This window comes from Ambystoma mexicanum, chromosome 3p, assembly GCF_040938575.1.
Source record: "Ambystoma mexicanum isolate Mex_15411 chromosome 3p, UKY_AmexF1_1, whole genome shotgun sequence".
Taxonomy (NCBI): Eukaryota; Metazoa; Chordata; class Amphibia; order Caudata; family Ambystomatidae; genus Ambystoma; species Ambystoma mexicanum.
Window position 1 is genome coordinate 1,207,380,348 of NC_090925.1, and position 25,030 is coordinate 1,207,405,377.

The 25,030-nt window shown below is 49.9% G+C and overlaps 1 protein-coding gene across 1 annotated transcript in view; it reads right to left on the minus strand.

Moving 5' to 3' along the window:
• The window catches only part of LOC138580045 (collagen alpha-1(XXIII) chain-like), a 981,844-nt gene extending 960,080 nt beyond the window's left edge, over window positions 1–21,764 (minus strand). Inside the window, exon 1 of the mRNA XM_069650277.1 lies at window positions 21,089–21,764. Coding sequence (XP_069506378.1) covers window positions 21,089–21,415 — 327 coding nt within the window. The 5' untranslated portion in view covers window positions 21,416–21,764. The remainder of the gene's footprint in view (window positions 1–21,088) is intronic.
• Window positions 21,765–25,030: the final 3,266 nt, after the last annotated feature.

Consider the following 25,030-nt stretch of genomic DNA (forward strand, 5'->3'; position numbering starts at 1 on the left):
AAAAACGCACTCGCGAATTTACCGCGATTTGCAAATTTCTCAACGTGTGAAAACAGCAGTTTTTCTTGCTTTCAGTTGCCAAAAATTCGTTTAACCTGCTAGTTACTCCTAGATCCTTGCTAAAGTGAGCCTGGACTAATATTAACTTGATACCACTCACCCTGAACCTCTAGAAGGAATTAAAAGCATTTTAGCATATTTTTCACTTCATTGCCAGCACATATAAAAGCATTTTGGGCCTGTGTTTCCAACTTCTGTAGTCTAAGCTTGCTGGGGTGAACTGAATTACATTTGATTGCATTTCTGAGAACTGTGTGCTTTCCTTCCATTTCCTTGCATTGCATAAAGGGGGGAGGGGATTGCCAGAGAAAAGTGATTACATTGTTTTGTTGAAATCATATTGAGTATTTTCTGTATTGCATTTCATTCAACATTACATCCATCTGAACTTATATAAAGCATTCTCTACCACCTTATTCTTCTGTTCCTATTCACAAGTGTGCTAGTGCCAGACTATCCATTATTGATTACTGCTCAGATTAAGTGTGATATTCAATTATTAATTTATTATAAAGTGTGATATATATATATTGTTTAAATTCTCAAATAAACCTTTTAACTTGCAAAACAGAACTACTTCTTGGCTCAGTGGGGTCAGGGGGATTCAAAGAGAGGGGTGTTATATAGCGGTAGTCATCCAGAACGCATGAACTGGACATAAAGATATATCAATAAGGGTTTCCATTCAGTATCCCAGACTAGGCATTGACTTAGCTGTAGTGTTGAATTGAATCCTCTTACACCTACCAGGGCATAAACCCTCTAGGCGCCCCCTCGGATATGGTTGTTGGAGGTGTGCTGGCGCATGGATTTCAGGAGGGCTCAGTTTGGGATCGGTAACTTGGTCCGGTTTCCTCGGTCATGGTGGACCGACTTGGTGTATGCGCGAGCCCGTACATCCACTCTATTCCTGCTCTCCTACCATGCTTTCACCACATTCAACTTTTTGAGACAGCCAATCCTTGGCTCTTTTACTTCCGACATTATAAAACGTCTTCCCATAAAATGGCTGCTAGTGGAGACACAGAGCAGTTCAGTCGGATCTATGTGATTATTGCGACCCCCATAATTACGATGGCCGAAAATGCGCACTTTTTTTTAAAACCCCCTTTACACCACATACATATGCTGGGGAGACCCGGCAGCCCCCCACATTACCATTATATCACATACCCCACACACATATATATGGTGTAAAGGGGTCTTAAAAACTAGTCTCCATTTTCAGCCATCGTAATTGTGAGGTTGACATTTTAGGCCATTACCGTTCAGTCAAAGACGAAGGATGTACAACTTCTGAAATATCCCAACCTACAGGTGGTGCTAAAGCGCCATTGTAGAGACAAAACTAACCAGACAGTAAGGGTTACTTTCTGCCCAAATACATTAGCAGCTGACAAGCATTGGTTCATGAGTGAAAAGGAATTGCAGGGTGAGGGTGTGTGTATATATAGGGGGGAAGATGATGTGACAGAATTATCAATGCTAGTGCGTGACAGAGTAGATAGTTTCCACCAATCCATGGAACATAAAAGGCAGCCTTGTCTCATGTCTGCAAGTCGCTGGCTAGCGCAGTGAAGCCATCATAAACAAGGTTCCTTCTAACTCGGGTTAGAGGCGGTCTGAGACTGTGGGCCTCAGACCTTTCTATGTCAACTGTATGTACTTTGCAAGCTTCCGCCTCTGTCCCGGATGCCAAACAAGTGGTTGCCGCACTAATGAGCACTATGTCTGTCTACTAGCCCTGACTCTGACGAGGATTGTGTTGCACATCCGGCTGTCCAGTTCATAAGTGCATTCATGAACCCACCTCTCAAAAGCTGACATCATGGCCAAGGCCCTCAGTGACCGCCTACCGGAAGTTAACAGCTGCTCGCCGAATCCATAAACATCTGGTTGGATCATAACTTCAACAGTCACACATTTTGTAAAGATGGGTTATGACTGGAGGTTTAGAAACGCATTCCTAGTAGTCCCAACTCTCCTCTAAAGAGATGTCGGCCTCATTCCGAGTTGGGCGGTAAGGGTTTACCGGCACCGGCATCCTTACCGGTGCTGGTAAACCCTTAACGCCCAATTCCGAGGTCCCTTAGTGGGACCCGCAAAGGACATGTGGTCTGACCACATGTCCTTTGCGGGTCCCGCTAATGGACCAGGGTGCTAATAACGGGCCCGTTATTTGCGGGCCTGTAATTAGCGCCTTCCCCATTCCCATTGAGCCCCAATGGGAATGGGGAATGGTTTACTGAATGGGGACTTACCGGGTCCTCCAAGGTCGGAATGAACCGGTACGTCCCCATTCAGCCAGACCGGACCCGGGTTTGGAGGCAGCCATGGTGCTAATAGCACCATGGCTGCCTCCAAACTCGGAATGACCCCCGTGGTCTTTCCAAACGGTTTATGGTCTTTCCAACAAAAACTTTCAATGAAAGTGTTTTGCATCGAAACCTATCCATCGAAAATATTTACATCGAATACATTTTTTTGTATTTTTTTGGGGGGGTGAGCCCCCCAAAAACCTGATTTTTTACCCTCAAAAACCAACCCCATCGAAAATTAATCCTTTAACCTACACATATATGCATTCGATGCATATATTTCCGATGGATAGGTTTCAATGGAAAAGGTTTAGTTGGAAGCCTTTTCGATGGAAACGCTAGATACCTTTCCCAACAAACCTACAAACTCTGGATTCAATGAAGGACTTGCACTCAAGACCTGAAGTTCTAAATCTTAGGAAAAACATGTGTTCCTAAGATCACCCACTTAAGTCTATGCCCAGCTGTGCCTAATGTGCTTGGATGAGACGGATTCACAGTGTGTTAGAGACGCCCCAAGCTTTCTTGCTAACCCTGCAAATGGCACCCAAGTAAGGGAGGCGATCCTAGGCATTCCTCACCCGCACTCAACATGAAGCCTAGGCTGGCGATGCTCTCTAGATAGCAACCACGAATGTATTCCTAGATCCAGAGCGTGCACAGACTCTCCTCCGGAGCTTGAGAGTACCAGGTCTGACACCTCCCTAATCCCACTAGTTAAGCCCTCCCCGCCATCCTTCCTTTGCAGATCCACCAGGGTGCCTGGAGACCATGAGCAGGGCAGCGGTGCACAGTAGAAACCACAACATAGCACTCTAGAACCTACTGCAGCCGCTCATTCAGAGCTTTTGATAGTAGATGACCTCTCACGTGGAACTTCTGAGAAGGCAACCGTTCTCCGTGCCCAGGCCTCGCAGACTTGTGGATCCCAGACTCCACAAAGCGCTTTCTTCTTGATCAGCATCGCCCAGACGCAGGTCCCAGCGAATGGACTATCAACAATATATAGACTTATGCTCAAATCTATTCAATGTTTGACAGCAGACACACAGCTCAACAATATTAGAAGTGAGTCTGCGTATAACTAAGCAAGAACGTTTAGCCCCTGATCACCATATGGCTGCCAACGCCATGTACCCACCGACCCAGTGGTCTTGCTATTTTTTTGGTTTCCTCGTGCCTCTCCTTTCCTGCTCCCCATGTCCCATATTTGCCCCTGCCGCACCCCTTTCCTGCCTGCTGCCATCCCGAGGAGAGTCCTTTTGAAGCTATCTTTGGTGCACAGTTAACCACCAGCGCTGGTCATTGTGCCGCATTGTCCAGGATCCGAGATCTGGCAAATAAAATGTCTCCCGGATCTCGGATCCGGGAAACCAGTGTACCCATGAGGGGTTTTGATGGTTTTCATTTTTTTGGGTTGGCAAAGCTGGTATTTTCAGGACGAACGTGAGCCTTGCCTACTAGACAGCTTCAGCATCAAGTGAAATACGTGATAGGATTGCATTCTGAGGAAAATATTTAGGTAAACTGTGTATGTTTAAACGGTGTGCACATTTTATGCTTTGCTTGGACCATCATAGGAAGTACTCCTTTCCTGGGTTATTTTCCAGGTGTCAATAATTAATCTCCTGAAATGTAAATGTTTATTTATGGGAGGGGGGGGGAGCTTAGAAAAAATGTCCCGCATTCGACAACTGCCCTCCCCCACACACCCTCCCCCGCACTTCTCGCTGCTGAAATCCCACAATTCAGAATTTCCATTTCCATCCATGTAAATCACCAAAAAACAACGAATCACCAAAATGTATGAATATGATGTAACCATGTTGCTGCAACCCAAGTCTTTACGCTGATAACACCTAAGATGTACAATCAAGACGTATGTACGCCATGATACCCAAAGGTTTGGGCGTGTAATCAAATGCAATAAATAAATTAAATAAATAAATAATGAAAAACCGGAGTCTAAGGGATGACTCAGCAAAACACATTTGAAAAAAAAAGCTTGTTCACGGAAGAGGTGATGTGAATAAAATAACAAGTGCGCACAAAAATCAGCGCTTCGACGCCATTACGTATGGCAGGAAGTTCTTTATAAATGTAAGAGACCATAATATCAAATGTTGTGAGACGACCACCTGGTAATGTAGTAATTCTGGATGCTTGGTTCGGTCCGCTGTACTCTGACCTCTGTGGGGTCCGTCTGCTGCCCCTTTGGCAGAGGGCACCTCAGGCTGCGCATACTGGTGAAATGCGGTGATATGTGGGCAGCTTTTTGTTTATCAATTTACTTACAATATGTGTCTTCTAATCAAGTCCTCATTGTGTTTATCATGTGGGTGGGGGGTTTCCAGAAAGATTCAAATCTACTAGAAGATGTTCTTGCGAGAGAACCCAACTTTCCACAAGTAAATGAACAGCCTTGCCGAAGCCTACCGACGATTTACTGGCATCTTTGCTAAAGTTCTTCCAAAAATTAGGATTTTCACACAGCAGAGCTCCCACCAGTCCCCGGAAATCAATGGTAGATTAAGCGAAAGTATTTCCCTGACGAGTTATAGGATCACGTGGCATGGCCAGCGTCTGAGATACAGAGCCCACGTAATAAACAAAAAAGCCCATTTCTCTGACAGACAGTTTGGCATTGCTAGCAGGGGTGCACCTAGACTAAACTGTCATACCGGGGTGGGGGGCTAACCCTTTACATTTTGGGAGAAGGGCTAGTCAGGGACCGCTTCCACCTACTTGTGTGGGGGCATCTAAGTTCTTTATACTTTGTAATAAAACTATTCTAGTGCAACTTCAATGTTACAAACCGTTAACTCTCTCCTTCATGTCTGAAACCACACACTTAAGAACTGCGGGGAGAATTAGTGGTCTACTGTCGCCCCAACGCTTCCAATCACTCCCCTGGCATGCAAGTTCTTACACCCCATCACTATTTCAACTAGAATTGTTGGTTGATAAAGGGGGCAACATCTGTATGAGGCAACTGCCGCCGGAGGGCCGGCCAAGGACATGGAACACAGGCAAGTCCCAGCACAGGGACAACCAGAGAATGCTCCATTGCCAACCCCCAGGGGCTCTTGTAAGGCCTTTTCCTTTGGAACAGTGTCCAGCCGGGAGGGGCACCCGAGAAACGCACAAGGCTGAATCGAAGCCACTTTGAACTTGCAGTTTGCTGAAAGGCTTGGTTAGCCACCGCCAGTGGAATATTCCAGAACTTTCCGTCTGATTTATGCCTATCCCCTTTATTATTTTGCCCGCTCAGGGTCAAAGTTACCTCATAAATCACACGCTTCCGAGTGTTTCTGATACTTGGTCCCCATCAGCAGCATGATGGGCATTTAAATGTAAATTAAGGCCAGGTTACAGATTGTGTTACTTTATTCTTTTACCAAAGTGTTATTTTTAATTATTTTCAACATTCAGCCACTTTAAACTGCCAGGTTGGCTAAAGCAGTGCCCCCAAATCAGCTTGCTGCTCAGCCTGCTACTGAGCAGCTAGTAAGCATTACGATTAGAACAAGCACTGACAAAGCCAACAGGACCGCCCTCAGCTAATGTTTTGCAAACAATTTTCAGTCAGTCTGATCAAATCTATGAAAACTTAGTTTTGGTGTGATAATAAAAAGATGCGAAGGGACCTTCATGCAGTGATATGATATGATATGGCATTTGGGAAACAGAGGGAAGACAGAGACAACAATTTATTTCATATTTATTAAGCGCTCACACAGCCCGCAGGCATCGAGGCGCTGTTACAGGAATTGTCTTTTTTGTTTTTCTTAGTTGCGTAATTGTGTGTTTTTTTTTCACTTAGTTACGTATTTATAACGCGCTTAAACACCCAAAGGTTTCTAAGCGCGGACCCGGGGATCGAACTTGTTGTTGCTCCATGTCGTCTTGCTTCCAAGACGCGCACGCTGCCGCTGAGCTATCCTCCCGGGATGGGAGGCCAGGTGACATTCAGATCGCGCAAGTGCAGGGGAAGGGGGAAGGTGGGGGGGTGGAGTGGGAGGGGCAGTGCAGTACATGTGATAATATAATAAATAAAGAATAAGTCAAAGGTACGGCCAGCTGGTGGCAAGTGCAAGGGTAAGTGCAGACATCAGGTGTCAAATGCACTAGACGTGGGTCTCCGCAAGTGTTCCAGTTTAAAGTGAATTTGCTCGTTACATAAGGCAATATACACCAGTGGCGAATTCCCATGTGCCTAGTTCATCCTGTTGCAGTGGGGGAGGCAGTGCCTTAAGTGGCACTACAAATCGAGCCGGGGCTCATTGAGGGGGCGTGGCCTAACAGCGGGGGCCTTGATGGCCCGTTAGGCCACGCCCCCTTGACGAGCCCCGGCTCAATGGGCTACTGGCACCCCTACCAGGCAGCCTTTTGTAGAGATTAGCACCCTCTCCCCTATGGGGAAGAGGGTGCTGATCTCTGCATTTCTATTCTATAGGCTTGCCTGGCAGGGGACAGCGCCTCTCCTATTCAGCCTTAATGGTGGTGCTGCCCCTCGCCAGCTGGGGAGGGGCAGCGTCACCATCAAGGCTGAAAGGGTGAGGCCACTGGAAGCAGAGGCCTTTTTCCTAAAGACTGAAACTCCCGCGAATCCGCGGGAGCTTCAGTATTTAGAAAGCAAGGCCTCTGCTTTCAGCGGCCTCACGTTTTCTCCATAATGGTGGCGCCGGCCCACGTGCATCACTTGATTAAAGGGATGCCTCGTAGGTGCGGCGCCACCATTATGGCTGAAAGGCATTTTTTTCTGAAGCCTGAAGCTCTCGCACACGAGCGAGAGCTTCAGGCTGTAGAAAAAAATGCCTTTTCGTGTAGTGGCCGGGGCTGCCAGGGGAGATTAGTGGGCCCCGGCAGGGCCCTGGCTCAAAACGAAATTTCGGAGCCTGCCGGGGCCCAGCCCCGGCAGGCCCCGGCCCACTTAAAGCCCTGGGGGGAGGTCCTCTCCCACTGCGGCCCTAGCTTGCACAGCCAGCAATGACGTGCGACGCCCTTTAACGCCCCAACATGGGCCTTGCTGTATCCGACAGACTTGCCGATTTCTTGATCATCACTTCACAGAAACACAAGAGGAGAGTTGGGTGTCTTGGTTGGGTTGCGTCTGCGTTCCACTACTGGCGTAGTGTGCATCGTGTAGGCGTCTCGAGGCAGCAAACAGACATCCAATCTAAAGAACATGCTTGTGAAATCCCTGCCGCAGATGCTTGGAGGCCCTGGACTTAGCATTGCCGCCAGCCTTTGGTAACAAAAGAGTGAATCGAAAGTGCAGCGTTGGATAAAATGCTAATGCGCGGATTAGAGACATATTTAGTTGTGAGCTGTTCTGCACAATACTTTTCAGAAAAGGCGTTCTGTTGCCCATGTTAGATGTGTGGTGTTGCGGGGTGTGTTTTCCCAGGAGGCCGGGCCAGTGGGGAAACGCCACTGCTGGGGAACAGTTGCTTAGCACATGCGCATACAGTCACGGCTTCCATCCCTGATGGAGCGATTGCGTTTATATGCACAGCCCCCAGGAGTCTCTTGCACAGCACTGTTGTCCGTTGCGGCCAATGCCCCAAACCACACGCCTTGTTAACTCACTTCCATCTGTCAGAAGGACAGGACGAGTCCAAATATGAGCTTTCAGAAGTATGTATTGCAGAGTGTGAGAAGAGAGAGGGTGCGGGGTGTGGGTTGGAAGAGAAAGGGGATGCGTGTTGAGAGGAGTGAGGGGGAGGGCGGGCTGGGATAGCAGGAGTAGGGGGATACTGTGGGGACGATGGGCTGGGGACTCTCCTGATGTTTTTTAACCTTGCAGTAGGAGCCCACTGAGGAAAGAAATGAGGAGTGGCAGCCAGGATGTCACGGCTAGGAGGCGACAGGGCAGAAAGAGGTAAGCAAGGCAGAGAATGGTCTGCGGCATGGGTCAGGTGGGGGCTTGATGGGGCCACAGAAAGGTGAGATCGGGGCACCTGGATGAGGGAGGAAGATGGGGGGATGGCAGTTGCCTTGGTGAGGCTGGAGGGGAGAGGTGTAGCCTCAGTAGAAGTGCAGACGGATAAAGTACCAGATCCTGTGGCCCCGGTGTGGTGGAGGTGCCAGAGCGCAGAGAAGTTCAAGAAGCTACCCTATGTTGGTATTACAAAGCCTTTGTGCGCGCATCTGATGACGGCTACAAAGTAGAACATTTGGGCCGGAGAGTTTGTGAATGTGTTCAAGCACTTACATAGGGATGTGAGAGCTAAATAGGGGTCAAAGGAGGAGGAGCGGGAGTTGGCTGCGAGACCGCGGGTACCGGTTTTTATCGACCTCAGCATTTATAATATACGGTAGCGTCTACTGTGAGAAGTATTCTCCATGGAATAGTCGCAACTGCTGGCGTCAAGCATGGCACAATCTCAGGCTTCCAACATACAGCTCGTCACGAGCGGGACTTCCTGTAGAGGCAATTAGCTGCTCCTCTACAATCTGGATGAATTCTTGTTCACCAGTGGGGTGGGCAGAGAGCAGGAGTGCCGGCGTATGCTGGAGGTTTTTCAGTTGTTGATGCTTGAGTTGGGAGTGCCATTGGCAGAGGATAAGACTAAGGGGCCAACAGTGGTTCTGAGTTTTCTAGGGATTGTGCTGGATTCAGTGGCCATGACCTCACACTTGCCGGACGTCAAGGTGAGCAAGCTGCTACAGTTGCAGGAGAGGGCAATAGCGGCACGTAAGATAACGCTGGTGGACATGCAGAAATTGTTGGGGCTTCTCAATTTTGCATGTCTGGTTATGGTTCCGGGTCGCTTTTTTTGCAGAAATGGAGTGCATTCCATTGCAGGTGCGAGGTACCCACATCACAGGGTGAGAGTCTCGGGGGCAGTCAGAGAGGATGGTAGGGTAGGCTGAGATTTGCAGAGGAGTTTAATGGTGTGTCTATGTGGCTGCAAGGGCCCAGTGGTGTGGGAAGTGCAAGTTTTCTCTGATAATAATAATAAAACGCAACAATCAAGCTCCCATACCTCCAGAGTACGCCGAGAACAACTCAAGCCCATCATGCAAGCACTTCCCGACAAACTACAGCACTGCCCTCATAGGTTATAGACGTGTTCTTGGGAGCATTATGCATCAGCCCTTTTCCTGCTCAGGGGTGCTCTTTGATCGCTCTTCAATGTCTCTGCAATAATGCGAATAATCACACTCTACACCCCAACCTCCCATCCCCTTGCTTAACTCTCCTCCCCTTTCACCCTCCCTCTACTCTAATGTCCTTGCACCCTCCTCTACTCGGATGTCCTTTTACCATCCCTCTACTCAGATGTACTTGCACCCGCCCTCTACTATCAGGCCCTTGCACCCTCCCTCTACTCTCAGACCCTTGCACCATCCCTCTACTCTCAGACCCTTGCACTCTCCCTCTACTCTAATGTCCTTGCACCCTCCATCTACCTGGATGCCCTTTCATCCTCCCTCTACTCGGATGCTCTTTCGCACTCCCCCTACTCGGAAGTCCTTGACCTTGCGCCCTCCTGACCTTGCGCCCTCCCTCTACTCTCATGACCTTGCACCCTCCCTCTACGCTTATGTCCTTGCACCCTCCCTCTACTCTCATACCATTGCACCCTCTCTCTACTCGGATGCTCTTTCACCCTCCCTCTACTCGGAAGTCCTTGACCTTGCACCCTCCCTCTACTCTCATGTCCTTGCACCCTCCCTCTAGTCTCATGTCCTTGCACCCTCCCTCTACTCTCATGTCCTTGCACCCTCCCTCTACTCTCATACCATTGCACCCTCCCTCTACTGAGATGCTCTTTCGCCCTCCCTCTACTCGGAAGTCCTTGACCTTGTGCCCTCCCTCTACTCTCATGTCCCTGCACCCTCCCTCTACTCTCATGTGCTTGCTGCCTCCCTCTACTCTCATACCATTGCACCCTCGCTCTACTCGGATGCTTGTTCACCCTCCCTCTACTCGGAAGTCCTTGACCTTGCGCCCTCCCTCTACTCTCATGTCCTTGCACCCTCCCTCTACTCTCATACGCTTGCACCCTCCCTCTACTCGGAGGTCCGTGACCTTGCGCCCTCCCTCTACTCTCATGCCCTTGCACCCTCCCTCTACTCTCATGTCCTTGCACCCTCCCTCTACTCTCATACCATTGCACCCTCCCTCTACTCGGATGCTCGTTCGCCCTCCCTCTACTCGGAAGTCCTTGACCTTGCGCCCTCCCTCTACTCGGAGGTCCTTGACCTTGCGCCCTCCCTCTACTCGGAGGTCCTTGACCTTGCACCCTCCCTCTACTCTCATGTCCTTGCACCCTCCCTCTACTCTCATGTCCTTGCACCCTCCCTCTACTCTCATGTCCTTGCACCCTTCCTCTACTCTCATGTCCTTGCACCTTCCCTCTACTCTCATGTCCTTGCACCCTCCCTCTACTCTCATGTCCTTGCACCCTCCCTCTACTCTCACTATTCCTCTGCAGACTAAGGGCCTTGTTATCACTGCTAGGGGCCAAATGGGCGACCCACCGCACAAGCCTTGCTGCTGAAACACGACAATGGTGGTAACGAACAGTATTATTTAAAAAATCCTGTTTATATAAATGTGACTTACCATACCAGTTCAGGCCATGACCAACATGAACCTGCTCAAAGTAACATGTGCAGACAACATGCATGTTTCATGAGCCTACAGGCAGAATGTAATCATATGCGCTTTGGGGTATGACGCGCGCCATTACAAGGCCCTGTCACAACCAACATCAACACGCACGAAAACCCATGCCTGCAGCACACCTACACGTAACATATGCCTACTGGCAGAATCATATAAGAATGTATTCCTCTATGGCGCATGCGTGTTTAAGTGTGCACTACTGCTAGAGCTGGGCGAGCCCCACATCACCTACGGCTCTCTGACAGCACATAGGGGGCGTGTCTGCCCGGCTTCTTTGATTGGCTGAGGCAGGACAGGAAGTCAGGTGGCCGGGACTGTAAGTCGGGCAGACTCGCTGCGGTAAGTGTTGTTGGCACACCAGGAGTGGGTTTTTTTTTGGCTGTCGCACCCCAGCCACTCATTGGATGTCTGGGGCAGGCCCAGAACGCTTCCTGGTGGTGCTGTGAAGTGGCAGCAAATTTACAAAAGGTAAGTGAGCCCCACTAGCTCCTTTTCTTGCCCCCAAGTACCCTTTGTTATGATATACCCAGAGTTTTTTAAGCGCGGACTCAGGGATCTAACCGGTGCGGCTCTGCGTCGTTTTGCTTCCAAGGTGAGCACGTTGCTGCTGAGCTATCCTCCCGAGACCTTGTTGCTGATCCCATTCCCTTTAGCTTCCCCAGTCCCGTTTTGCCCCGTCCCATTGAGCCCCTTTTATTGCCCCTCCGCCCCTTTAGCTGCCCCCAGTCCTGCCTGCCCATCTTTAGTCCGCTAGTCCCATTTAGCTCCTGTTCTTGCCCCCTTTTCCTCACCCCAGTTCCTTTTAGCCCCTTTTGTTGCCCCCTTTGATGCCCCAGTCTTGTTTATCCACTTTAGTTGCCCTCTTTCTTGCCCTTCAAGCCCCTAGCCCCCTTTAGCCCCTTTACTTGCCCCAACACCTTAAGCCCTGTTTGCGGTCCCAAGGCCTTTTTCTTGCCCCTTTAGTCCCTTTTTGCCCACAAGCACCTTCTCTTGCCCCCAAGCCCCTGACAGAGACCCCACCCCATTTCCCTGGCTTGGTTCCTATGTGGCCCAGAAGAGCCAGGCCAGACCCCCAGTCTTGGGCCTGACACAGACCTCGCTCAGACCTTCCCATGAATTCCCTGGGCCTCCCAAGTCTACAGCATCCAGCGTAAAATAAATAACTCAAACAACGCCACTACTTCACAATGCACACTTACATCCAGTGCTTTTAGTGGGGTGAGACATCATGGTGGGGGGGCTGCAACGAAGGGTGTGGCCTAAATCATGGGCGTGGCCTGAAGTGTCCCCAGCATGGGACAATACAAAATTGAAGTTGTTGGGTTACTGTTTTCTTTTGTCCCACGTTGGGGATTCCCCCGAGCCCTGCCAGTGACAAGCCACTTGCACTGTGCTGTCTCATTGTTACCCAATTTATTTTGTTGAATTCAATAGACTGTGTCAAGCAGCCTATTGAATGAAACTATGGGATTCCAGCACCTGCGGGATAGCACAGAGCGATGTGACACTGGCTTGTCATCTGCTGCGCTATGGTTGAGCAGAGGAGATTTTTTTTTAATTGCTCTTTTTTTAATTGTCTCTACTGGGGGTTCCAGCCCAGCCCTGCCGCTGACAAACTAGTGTTGCACGGCACTGTGCTATTTCATAGGTGCGCAATTTCTTTTCTTTTATACAATAGACTGCTTGACACAGAAGAGTCTATGAACCAAACAGGAAATCCACCATGTACGTAACAGCACAGTGCCACGTGACATGGTAGTGCGCGGGTCCTAAACCCACGCATGGAACGTAATAAAAAAATCCAAAGAAAGAAAGTGGCTGTTGGGGGGGGGTAGTGTGAGCCCCGGCTGATTGAGGTTTTAGGAGCCTCCTGGGGCTCAGCCCAGGCTCCTTAAAGCTCTGCTTACATCACAGCTGTAGTTCAATCTATAATTCCTTGTATCCGTTCGTGTACCCCTCTTAAATAGAGGAACCACTGTAGCTGTATGCCAAGAGGGTGGAAAAACGTGTGATTCAATTATACTGTTGAATAAAATTACCAGAGCGTTCGTTCAATTAAAGGGATCAGCCCATAAAGTACTATTGGTCAAACCGTTCGGGCCGGCCGCCCTAGAGGGCTTATATGATTTCATTAATTGGGCTACCCTCTTGATGTCTACCCTCATCTCCAATCCTACTGATGATTCTATCGGTGGTAAAACCTCCGGGGATTCCCGTTTTGCATTCCCCAGGGAATAAAGTTTGGAAAAGTGAACAACCCAATCCTTCTCCAAGACTGTATTAGTTTGGGAGAGAAGTAGTGGAACATCCAGACCGTTAATCAATTTCCAAAATGCACCGACATCTTTACTGATCAGTACCTGAAGCATACTTTCCACATCCCCTTTAGCCAGATCTACTTTCTTTTGTTTACAAACATTCTTGTACCTTTGTTTTACTAATCTAACTCTTTCAGCTTGCAGAGGACAAGCTCTTCCTTCTCCCCTCAATACTTTCATTTCACGCCTCATCATTCATTTCTTGTGAGCAAGAGTTTCATCCTGTACATGCAGGTGTCGCCTAGGACAGCGCTTTCCCCTGGCACTCCCTCCTCTTACCAAGCTAGTCATGAACTCCTCTATAGTGGAGTCGAAAGTTAGGACGTTAAAGACCCTCAACTTCCATTCCAAAGTTGAGGACTTCATGACCTGATTAAGTGAGTCATATAGAGAGTCTATATTTCGTGGGACCATCTAATTCCATTGTGCCCCGCTAGCACAGTAAGATCTATTGGTGGTCCTTCCAAATACTGCAGCGGTTTATAGTCAAGGGGGGTTTTAAATGTGGCACTCACAATGCTATGATCACTCCAAGGGTTTCTTTATATGCCGAACTCATAGATCATAGAGGTAATGACTCACAAAACGCAGTCCAATGTAGACTTACGCAAACCCCTACACCATGTGTAGTTTCCTCCCCTTCAAACTGGTCCCACATAGTGGGTAACTTTTCAGAAAAAGACATTTCAGACATTCTGCACGGAGATGTTTGTATGGGAGGGCAAAAGGGGCACTTTCCCAGGGCCCCCACCTTGGAGGGGGGGGGTGTCCACAAGGCTAGCTGATCTGAAGAAGTAAGATTCCATTGTTCACCAGTCTTAAATAGCCACGTCAGGATATCTTATGGGGTGCTGCTAAGACTCTGAACTCATTGCCTTTCGGTTTTGACAAGTACATACTGCCTTGATCAATTCATCATGTATTGCTCTCTGTGTTCACTGTGTTATACATAGTTTATGTGTTCCTTACGACACAACCATGTAGCATTCTTTCCTTCCTGTGGGAATTATGTTGATGATGTGCAATAGGCGACGGTGAAATGCATATTGGTAAACTGAGTGCCATTGTGGTTCAGAATTTAGCTCAGTGTGTGAAGCACCCCTTGCAGAGATATGTGTTCATATGCACAATTAGAATATCACATTCCAGCAAGGCTGGCTGAGCCTTTCCTATGTCTGAAGCTTATAACCCTGCCTGCATACGTACTTGGTTTTGCAGAAAAACATCTGCTATTATCAGCAATGTACCTGCAGCAGCTAGGGGGTGCTATAAAAACTAACATATCTTCCTTATGGTGAAAGTGTAGAAATTGATTTGTTCAGATGGGGGTTGTAAAACCTAGGCAATCGCCTCTAATGATGGCATGAACTGTTAGTATGAGAGGTGAATAAGTATCCAAATTCAAGACTATGGAACAAAAGCGTTTATGCTTGTATCCTGGATTTGCCAACAGACGATACAGTGATCCTGGAAATCATCCAATATATCTTACATTACTGTGCTGTCTTCTGTGAGGTTTGCCTTCTTGGATGCTGCTGGAATAGTTTAGCCCATTACTTGATCTTTCTTCTTATGTAGGTCACTTGGGTGGAAGGGATGGTAGACAGAAGAGAGCGGACCATATGTTGCAGGCCTCAGGCAAGCATATTTTAAGGTCTGATTGTTTGTCACAAAAACTGTTTGCTTTTTGGTAAAAAAGCCATTGTTTTGGAAGTATTTAAAGCTTTAAAATACAAAAGATAAACACAGATTAAATGTGTTAAATCACATACATTGGTATGCTGGTTCTTATATACTTCCCTTGATGATGGAGAGAATGAAGCTAGAATCATTCCCATTTTGCATAACACCCATCTATAATATTTTGTTTAAAAGTGGTCATGTTTGGTAATGTGATTTGTGTACTTTCCAAGTCTGTTTTTTGATAAAAATTAGATTGTTTTAGTTCATGGTAAGAACTGGAAAAGAAAGTGTGCAAATGCAGCAATTGCAGATTTGGCACTAATCCCAGCTTCACCCCTTAACCAATGTGTGATCCTGGGCATGTCATTTAATCTTGTAATGCCTAACCTCTCAATGTTGTCAGTCCCTAAACCTTTCAAAATTGTCAGCCCTTCTGAGTGATTTTCTTCTCATGGTATGATCTTCATAAAAGCAAAATTCATGGTTTCATTGTGTTAAGCATATTTATAATCGCACATCACAGGCATTTGTTACTTTAATATCTAAAGGCAACACTATTTGAAAACGATATCCCACTTCTAATCTCAGTCTGTCTGGATGAAGACACCTTCCTGGTAGCTTCTAGTCTGCCTCCACTATCCATGCTAAGGTATGTATAGCATTCTCCTTCCTTCCAATTGGTGGTCTCTATCCATGCTTAGGCACTTTTGCATTCTCTGAGGCAGCTAATGTCTATTACGGGTTACATGTACCTTTTACATACAGCCCTGCATTAATACTACATCTACCTTCCTGGATGTTATTGATAAAAAATCCTGTATGTACTAGAACAGTAACCCCTTTGTAGACTGCTAATGTTGGTTTTCAAATGCTACTTGTTTATCATTCTGAAAGAAGAGGCTAAGGGGACTTAAAGGGAGTAAACGTGCTTATTATGCTGCAAAACAGCATATCAACCTATAGGTTGTGAGCGCAACGTGTGGGAATGGGGGGCGCGACCAGTATTCTTGATCCCTTAATTCCTTTGGATTGGTAGACGGTGGCCCAAAGATGTCCGTGCCCAGGGCCCCAAAAGTGCTTAAGAAGGCCCTGATTCTACATTCAAATCGCCCCCCCAACACAACCTGGCGGAGGCCCTTCGTCAACTGGCAGGGCATTCTGAGGTGGTTAGAGTAGAGATAAACTCATGCAGAGCTCCTGTTCCAAGGTGCCAGTATATATTAAACAGAAGCATTGTAATGTTTTCCTCCGGATCTACCACTTCCTTGTCTGTAGAATTCGGGATCTGAAAAGCTGTTAGGCCCAATCCAATGCGGATAGCAATCTGCCTACTGGGAAACCACCCCTCCCCTACTAGGTTTTGCTGTATGAGCAAAAGTGCAATGGCCATCTAACACATGGGGGGGTAGTAGGCCAAATTTCCTGGAGGAAGATAATGGCCCCCTTCTTCAAGGTCTCCATAGTCACCGGATTGGGTAGCAGCTGGATATTTCCCGCGAGAATTCCAGGGCAATCCTTTTAATTCTGTAGCACCCAATGTGGTCACCCCAACCCTACTGTCGTTATCGCCCCCTCTTCAGAAGCCAGGCGGGATCGAGCTACATCCCGACTGGCTAACCCCCTGGCCCCTTTGTTGCCCCAACTATGAAGCACCCACTCTGTCTCCTTGTTGACATTAAACTGCCCTACGGGGGCTTTTGTAGCTGTAGTTCAATTGATTCTGTTTGTATCTTGTCAAAGTTACACTTGGAACGGATGGGAGTTTGTGAAAACATTTTGATTGGACATCAGCATTCGAAATGTTTTCAGCATTTTACTGCCAGTTTCCATTTCGTATTACGTAGAGTTGTGGTGCTTGATTAAGAAGTACAGAACTTGGAAGATCCCACTGTGCCCTGTGGATAGTACATTCATTCTGCTGTTCTTCCGGTTCATCGTCTAGCTGCCAATCGTCTAGCATCACAGGCCACGCCCACCGCGGGTCATCTTAACGCATACATGCCAATAGGCCCCATTCCAGCAGAGAGCTGTCACTCCAGTCCCAGTTGATTCTCTGAATTGTTGGGTTTATAAAACCGGAAACTCCGGGACTACATATCTCACAAAGTTAAGAGCAGAGCTAGAGTGCTGTGATAGTAGTAGCCCCCCCCCCCCGTGCCTTTTATTGGCTGGACTCCAAGTCCCAGGATGCAATGGCGCATCCAGGTGTGGGCGTGTGACGCGGGCCTTAGAGTTGTGGTGCTTGATTAAGAAGTACAGAACTTGGAAGATCCCACTGTGCCCTGTGGATAGTACATTCATTCTGCTGTTCTTCCGGTTCATCGTCTAGCTGCCAATCGTCTAGCATCACAGGCCACGCCCACCGCGGGTCATCTTAACGCATACATGCCAATAGGCCCCATTCCAGCAGAGAGCTGTCACTCCAGGCCCAGTTGATTCTCTGAATTGTTGGGTTTATAAAACCGGAAACTCCGGGACTACATATCTCACAAAGTTAAGAGCAGAGCTAGAGTGCTGTGATAGTAGTAGCCCCCCCCCCCGTGCCTTTTATTGGCTGGACTCCAAGTCCCAGGATGCAATGGCGCATCCAGGTGTGGGCGTGTGACGCGGGCCTGAGGTAGGGCAGGGTTGTGGAGTGGGTACCGGGGTCATTGATGGGACCCTGTCCGGCGGCATGTCGCCCCTCCCCCACACACACACGGTAATGACCTGCCTGGTGACACGCACACCCTGGGACGGAGACGGGGTTCTGGCGGCTTCTGTAAACACGGAAACAATAAACGCATTAGTGCTCCCGTGTTTAAAGTACATCAAAGAGTCCAGCCCCCCAAAGTGCCCGGCGCTGACAGCGCCGCTCGCCACCTCCTCAAAACGCGGAAGCAACGCGGGGCCGGGCGAGGCAGCAAGTAGACACTTTCAGCACCAATTCGGTGGATTTGTTTATTTTTGGGTCCACGTGGAAGTGCCGTTCCCGTGTGAGCGCGACCATGGCACAACTCGGGCGTCCTCCTGTGGGGGGCTGCCAACCCCCACAGCGCTGCCTGGCATGGAGTGGGCACGCGTGCCCTCCTCCGCTACCCTGGGTTAAAATAAAACATCGGTTTACGTTTCAGAGACTCGCTCCCCGCCTGTTCACAACTACGCACCAGTTCTCGAGTGACGGGCGCGTGCACTGTCGCCCCGCGAAAAGGAAACGCAGAATTCAGTGTAAACCATTCATTGCACGGCCCCTCCCTCAGAAGCTGCACATTTCCCCAGATTGGAGAACGTAGCGATGAGGCGAATTGCCAAAGATCACAGAATGTCGGCTACATGGAAACGCCGGGATTAAAGCAACCGACCATTGGAAGGCACGATGCCCTCATCAAACAGCCCCGACGAGGGATTCAAAGGCCCTACATCGAGAGGAAGCGGCGTTTCAACGCGGGAGGCACCCGGCTGGAATAAGTGGCTACGCCCCCTGCCACCCTCTCTGCGAGAGCGCGCCCCTGTGTCTGTATTTCTGTATGTTCGGAGCGGGAAATACACGGGCACCACTTGTGCGATGTAATGTGTTTGGATAGCTTTGAATGGACCGATGTTTAGTCGATGTTTAAACTGGCAAGCAAATCTGCCGGAAATTTAAGTACAACTGTAAGTTTTAAAATGTGTGCGCCTTTTACACTTTGCTTTCAACATTATAGGAAGCACACTTCTCCGTTGGGTTATTTTCCAGGTGTATATAATTAAACTTGTGCGTGGGGGGGGAGCCCCCCACGTCGTTGGTGGGATCCCACGGTTACAAAAAGTCATTTCCCAGCACTGTTACAGGCGTTGTGTGCCAGCCGTGTATCATGAGGCGGGGCGAATAATGCCAGGCCAGAAACCCCGCGCGCGGGCAGGTTGGCTGGTGGCAATCAGTCAGCTGTTCGTTCATCTAGACGCGTGTTCCGACTCGAGCCCCTTAAATCTTTCTTAACGCTTCTGCGTATCTGAATAATTGTGGGGGTGGGGGCTGATAAGCAGAGGTCTGTGCCCGAGGTCAAAGGTTCGAGTCCCCTCCAATCCGCACTCCAGAGGCCAGGCCATGAAGCCCCCATTTCAAGCAGAGAACGCTCATCAATGGGAAAATATATGCATATATTTTAAACATCTATTACATTTTAGAAGGTGCAAAAATGATCACTCTTTTCCCTTTAAGAAATGTAATGTGCCTTTCAAAATATGTTTGTGTTTCAAGGGGCACCGCATCCCTGCCCCCTGCTGGGTACCGGCCGCACACGCGCATGTGGCAGGGAGTGTAAGGCACGCACTAAGGAATGCTGGTCTTCGAGCAGGATTGGCTTTTATGTGGGATCTCTTAGCGCGCATGCCAAAGAGGAGGGAGCGCACGGTGGATGGAAGTCGCAGCTGGGAGTGGGGCCGGGATCGACCCGCTTCAAATCTTCCGACCCGGGACAGCTCCACCCGCCCCACCCACTGCCCTGCACGGAGAGGCCAGATCAGCTCTCCCTGCCCGCAGAGTGTGAAAATCCGACTCAAGCCCCCATCAGTCCTTGGCCTCTTTGCTGAATCTACCCACCCGACACGGGCGCTATTGCGGGACTCAAGCCCCCGTCAGTCCTTGGCCTCTTTGCTGAATCTACCCACCCGACACGGGCGCTATTGCGGGACTCAAGCCCCCGTGAGTCCTTGGCCTCTTTGCTGAATCTACCCACCCGGCACGGGCGCTATTGCGGGACTTAAGCTCCCGTCAGTCCTTGGCCTCTTTGCTGAATCTGCCCTCAAGCCCCCGTCAGTCCTTCGCCTCTTTGCTGAATATACCCACCCGACACGGGCGCTATTGCGGGACTCAAGCCCCCGTCAGTCCTTGGCCTCTTTGCTGAATCTGCCCACCCGGCACGGCTGCTGTGGCGGGACTCAAGCCCCCGTCATTCCTTGGCCTCTTTGCTGAATCTGCCCACCCGGCACGCCCGCTGTTGCGGGACTCAAGCCCCCGTCAGTCCTTGGCCTCTTTGCTGAATCTGCCCACCCGGCACGGCTGCTGTTGCGGGACTCAAGCCCCCGTCAGTCCTTGGCCTCTTTACTGAATCTGCCCACCCGGCACGCCCGCTATTGCGGGACTCAAGCCCCCGTCAGTCCTTGGCCTCTTTGCTGAATCTGCCCGCCCACCCAGCACGGGCGCTATTGCGGGGCTGTGTCTTGGACGATTCGGATGCCGTTCACTGCAAGCACGGCTCCGGGGGCCATTGCAAGGCTATGATAAATGTAAGGTCGTTATCATTAATAGCCGTGCGCTAATTGGGGCTTCCCCCCGGGAAACTCGACCATTTCATCTCCTTGCTGATATGGGGGCCGGCACGGGCGAGTGTACTCGGCGTTCATCCTCTGAGAGGTACCGAGGTTAGAACCGACTGGTCCATGTAATCATGCTCAAAGTAGCGTGCACGCCATGCCCTGCCAGTGCTCTGTGAAAGGAAGCGTGGAAGCGGTCACGGCGCCCCTGGCAGCACTTCCCCGCACACAGCGCCCTTGAATGGGAGTCCGCCTTCCATAGCGCCCCTTACGCACTATGAAGGGAAAGCGCTGCCCTCCCAGGACAGAGCCAGCTCGTGGGGCAAGGCTCCCGGTGCGGAGCATTGGCCGCACCGCTCTGGCGCGCCATAGCCATGCCGTGCAATGCCACGCATCACACGTCGCAGAAAGAGCAACAACGCTGATGTGCTATCTATGTAGCTACCCTGACCATTACAGGCAAGCCCAAAACGACACGCGTGTCATCGTTCCACTGTACACCTGAGCGCAATTTGCTTTCACCTGATGGAATTGTTCCCCTCGTCCTTACAGTGACAGCCTGCCCATCCCGAGTGCCCGGGAAAAGTCACTCAGCAGGGTCCGAGGTGGGGCATACGCCACCGTAAAGAGCTTTTATAAAAAGAGACCCAATAAATGGCACGCACCTTTTATTCCAGATACAAAAGAAATGCCCCCAAATAGGACAACACAGCATATCTAACGGTGATTGGTACCCATTCAACTTTAGATGCTGACTAGTTTGGACAGTGTCCCTGCCGCTCCCGGTCACTCACCTCCTTTAGAAGCCGGTCGAGCCGCGGCTGGAGCAGCGATAGGAGCGCCTCCTCCCGCAGGGACCCCAGCGCGGCCGCTGGCCCTCCTGCCCAGGCGGCGCGCGCCTCCTCCGTGCCCCGGCGCATCTCCAGGGCGCTGACCCGTCCCTGCAGCTCGGCCATGCTGGCGCTCAGCAGCAGGCAGCCGGCCAGCGCGGTGCCCAGGAGCAGCAAGAGCAGCAGCAGGAAGCCGGCGGCCGCCCATAGCCCCCGGCCGCCGCCCGCTCCTTCCCGGGGGGCGACCTCCGCCTTCCGCCCCCGCAGCAGTAGCTCCTCCGGGACGCTCATTTCAACCCTGGCGAGGACTCTCCCTCTCTGTCCGGCACTGGGCAGCGGGCTAAAGTCTTCAAGTGCTTGGAAGTTTGACGCCTGGATCCGGCTGCAGAGCTGCGCTGTGCGAGGTGGGGAGGCGCTTGCGGGTGTGCGCGGAGCTCCGCTGCGCGTCTCTGAGTGCAGCGCAGTGAGTGCAGCGCAGTGAGTGCGCGGCGGCTGTTGGGCGCAGGACGCGGCTCCCGGGCAGCGCAGGAATCACACAGCAGCAGTCCCGCGGCAGCACGCTTCCTCTAGGCAACCAGACCTGTCCCGATAAGGAGCAGGACCCCTCCCCCCGGGCGGGGCTGTGTCGAGGGGTGAGGGTGGGAGGAGAAGAGGTTGCTGGGGCTCGTCAAGTTCTGGGATGACGATGTTGCATGCGGGGTCCCCTCCCAGCGAGGGAGTGCCCCATCCCCGCTGGGCTTCCCTTGCTCCCCGGCCCGTGGGAGGCTGCGCCTTCCTGCAAGGGCACTTCCCAAGCGTTTCCCACTACCCAGGGCGCTCTCCCAGGGGTCCCCCCATAAGGGTCGGATGGAGTGCTATCATGTGTTGAGTCCTTTATTGGAGTGGTTTTGCTTTACCTCCTCCAAATTAGGAACGTGACCTCTGCGGTACCCATACTTTGGGGGTATGGGAGTGTCAAAAGTCACGCCATCACTTTCAGCGGCCTCCATCTCCACACTTTACTCACCATCCTCAACGGGGGTCCTGTGCCAGGCCAAGGCTGCAGTGCCATCATTTGTGGAGGAGCATGTCCGCCCACAGGTGACTTTTTCAGAACCCTGAAGCAAGGACCGTCCTCTCGCAGAAGGTGCGGTGCATTCCTAGCTCTGAGAGAAGGGGCAAGGGGCGATTGACGCCTAGGTCATCGCGTCGTCCCTGCGCCACCGGACTCGCTTGACGCCGTCTGCCCCTCTGGTCCCCTCCTCCCCAGTGGTAGAAGTGCACCGAAAAAAGTAGCGGAACTGTGGTCTGGGCAGGGGAGAGGGTGGGCGGAAGCAAAGTGCAACATGTGGCAAGGTGTTGCGGCCGGGGCATTGCAATAGTCGAAGTGACTAGTAACTAAGGCTCTTATGACAACTTTACACCTGCACAGGGACATGTCTGGACACATCTTCTATATAGAATGGTGAATATGGTCATAAAAAGTAGAGTAATGGTAAACGGCACAAAATTAAGTAGTGGAACGCCGCCCCCACCGTTCCTACTCACTTCTATCACTGCACCTTCCTGTATAACTGTAGCCCTCCTCTGTGCCCCTCTGTAACCCCTCCCCCGCTGTATATTGTGGGGTTTAATCAAAGGCCCCAAACCAACAGTACTGAAGGGCCAGCTGGGAAAATGACCTGCCAGCATTCAGAAACCTGCACGCGGAGGATGTGGGTGTCTTTCTGCAGTTGAAATACTGAGAAAGCTAAAATAATGAATAGAATGCAAGTAATTTATAAAGCAATATATGGCTGTGCTATTAAGCTGCCCACTCGCAATATGGGGGCAGTTGCTGGGGGCCCTTTGAGGCTCAAGGTCCTTTCATTTAAAAGAGTTGAAAGCCCCTGACGCCGTCCCTTAAAAAAAACTAGGCATTCAGGTGGCCAATTCATTTTAGACTTATCCAAGCCCGTTCCAGGGACACATTCTGCGATAACAAGAACAAAAGAAAAAACAAGAAAAAGAGAAACGATGTAAACGTGAAATGCCTACGAATTCCACGCGTTTCCGCAGTTAAGGTGACACAATTGAGGTGAAACATTACCCGTTGTCTTCCTAGTATCAACACGCTGCTGCAGCAGTCGTTCATAGTAAACTAATGCAGACATACACTGTTTCTCAGGCGATATTATTTCATTCAAGCATTTGCTGTCGCCAAAAAAACGCACTCCCCATGTGTTGCGTCTGCCCGATACGTACAATGCAGTTTTTCAATGTAAGGCTTGCTTTATGTGCCAGACAATTTGAGAGTATGGAATGAGTTCATAATAACCAGCGTAAGAACCGCATAACAACCATGGTCAATGGATATGCGGCACGCAACGATATAGAATACTAGTAAAAAATAGGCTAACAACCAGAACACTTATTGTAAATATTCTAAACAGTTCTATCACCTAGCCTAGCCAGCCCACCTAAGCCCTAACCTGGCAAAATGCACACATGCAATTCTAATTTAACCTCCTACACCAAAGGCGTCCCTACCACAAAGCGCATTGAGGCCATACAAGTGGGGATAGGGCGCTGTATGAATGACAAATACAGTACAACTGCCCTCCTTTAAGTTTATAATAGCTTTTGTTAAGACCCTCCTGATGACCCACAGCACATTTCAATGTGAGGGAACAGGTGTCGAGGAAAGAGAGGACATGTTTTTGAGACGCCTCCATAAGAGAGGAAGGCTAGTGACACTTATCCACAAGAGGTAAGAACATATCGAAATATATATATAAATATATATATATACACTAAACTCACCCATAAGAGCAGCTAAACTCGAGATGAGCCCGTACGAGCGAAGAATTGGAGAGTTTCCCACAATATGCTTGTTAGACCCTTTCTATGAAACACATGCATATGTTCCAAGAACTGTGATGATTTTTTATGATTTACTTTGTATAAAAATCGCCTCTCTTGTAAAGAAAGAAAGCAACATTGATGTCACCGAAAGGATCCAGGAGCTCATTGCATACTGTCAAATTGCGTGGCGCTTAAAGCAAGCCTGACATTGAGACCCGCTTCTGCAGCAGTCTGCCACACGCACAGGTGAAATACTGAACCCAGCCACTACACACGTGTGCCCAGAGGGTCCTGTGGCCACTACACCCCTGGCGTGGGCCCCCATTTCCACAGGACTCTATCCATGCTGTGTTAGGCCAACGCTCTGACTTACCCTAAGACCACCTGAGTTTCGGGGATAGTTGCATGGTCACCTCTAGGAGCCTAAACCTGCTGTAGGCCAGACACTGCCTGTTCTACTCCCAATGGAATCTGCCAGCAGGTAGAGAGCCTGCGGTGCCAACCCTGGCCCACAGGGCATGCGCACGGATTTTTCCATGCAGGCAATCTGCCCACATATCTTGCAGGGCTGTGGAGAAGCTGTGCACGTGTGTGATAGACCATGCGTGCACAGGGCTTCACAATGAAAAAAAGTGATGCTTGGAACTGGAGAGCAACAAAGGGTGGCAGTGGCCTGTATATTGTAAAGGTCCAAAGGACTAGAGGCAGGCTCGGACTGGCCTATAGGGAATTAGGTCCAAGGCCGAACCAAAAATGCAAAATGATGGTGTGGGCCAGTTTTTTTAATCAAAGTGGGCCACTCTTTTGGCCAATGTGGGACAGTTTTGATGAGTTACATCGCTATGCGGCTAATCGTTTTGGCCAGTGTTGCTGAATATTCTTTAAAATACACAATTTGCATCACATTTTATCAAAAAACTCCCCCTTGGGTACTATTCAAACAGTGCCACAAAAGGAATGAATAGCTATTTGCAAGTGTGGGACACATTTTCATTGGTACCCGAGACAATTTAATGACCCAGTCTGGCCCTGACTAGAGGCGCCTGGAGTGTAGATTTTGCTAAACTAATATGACTGCATCTG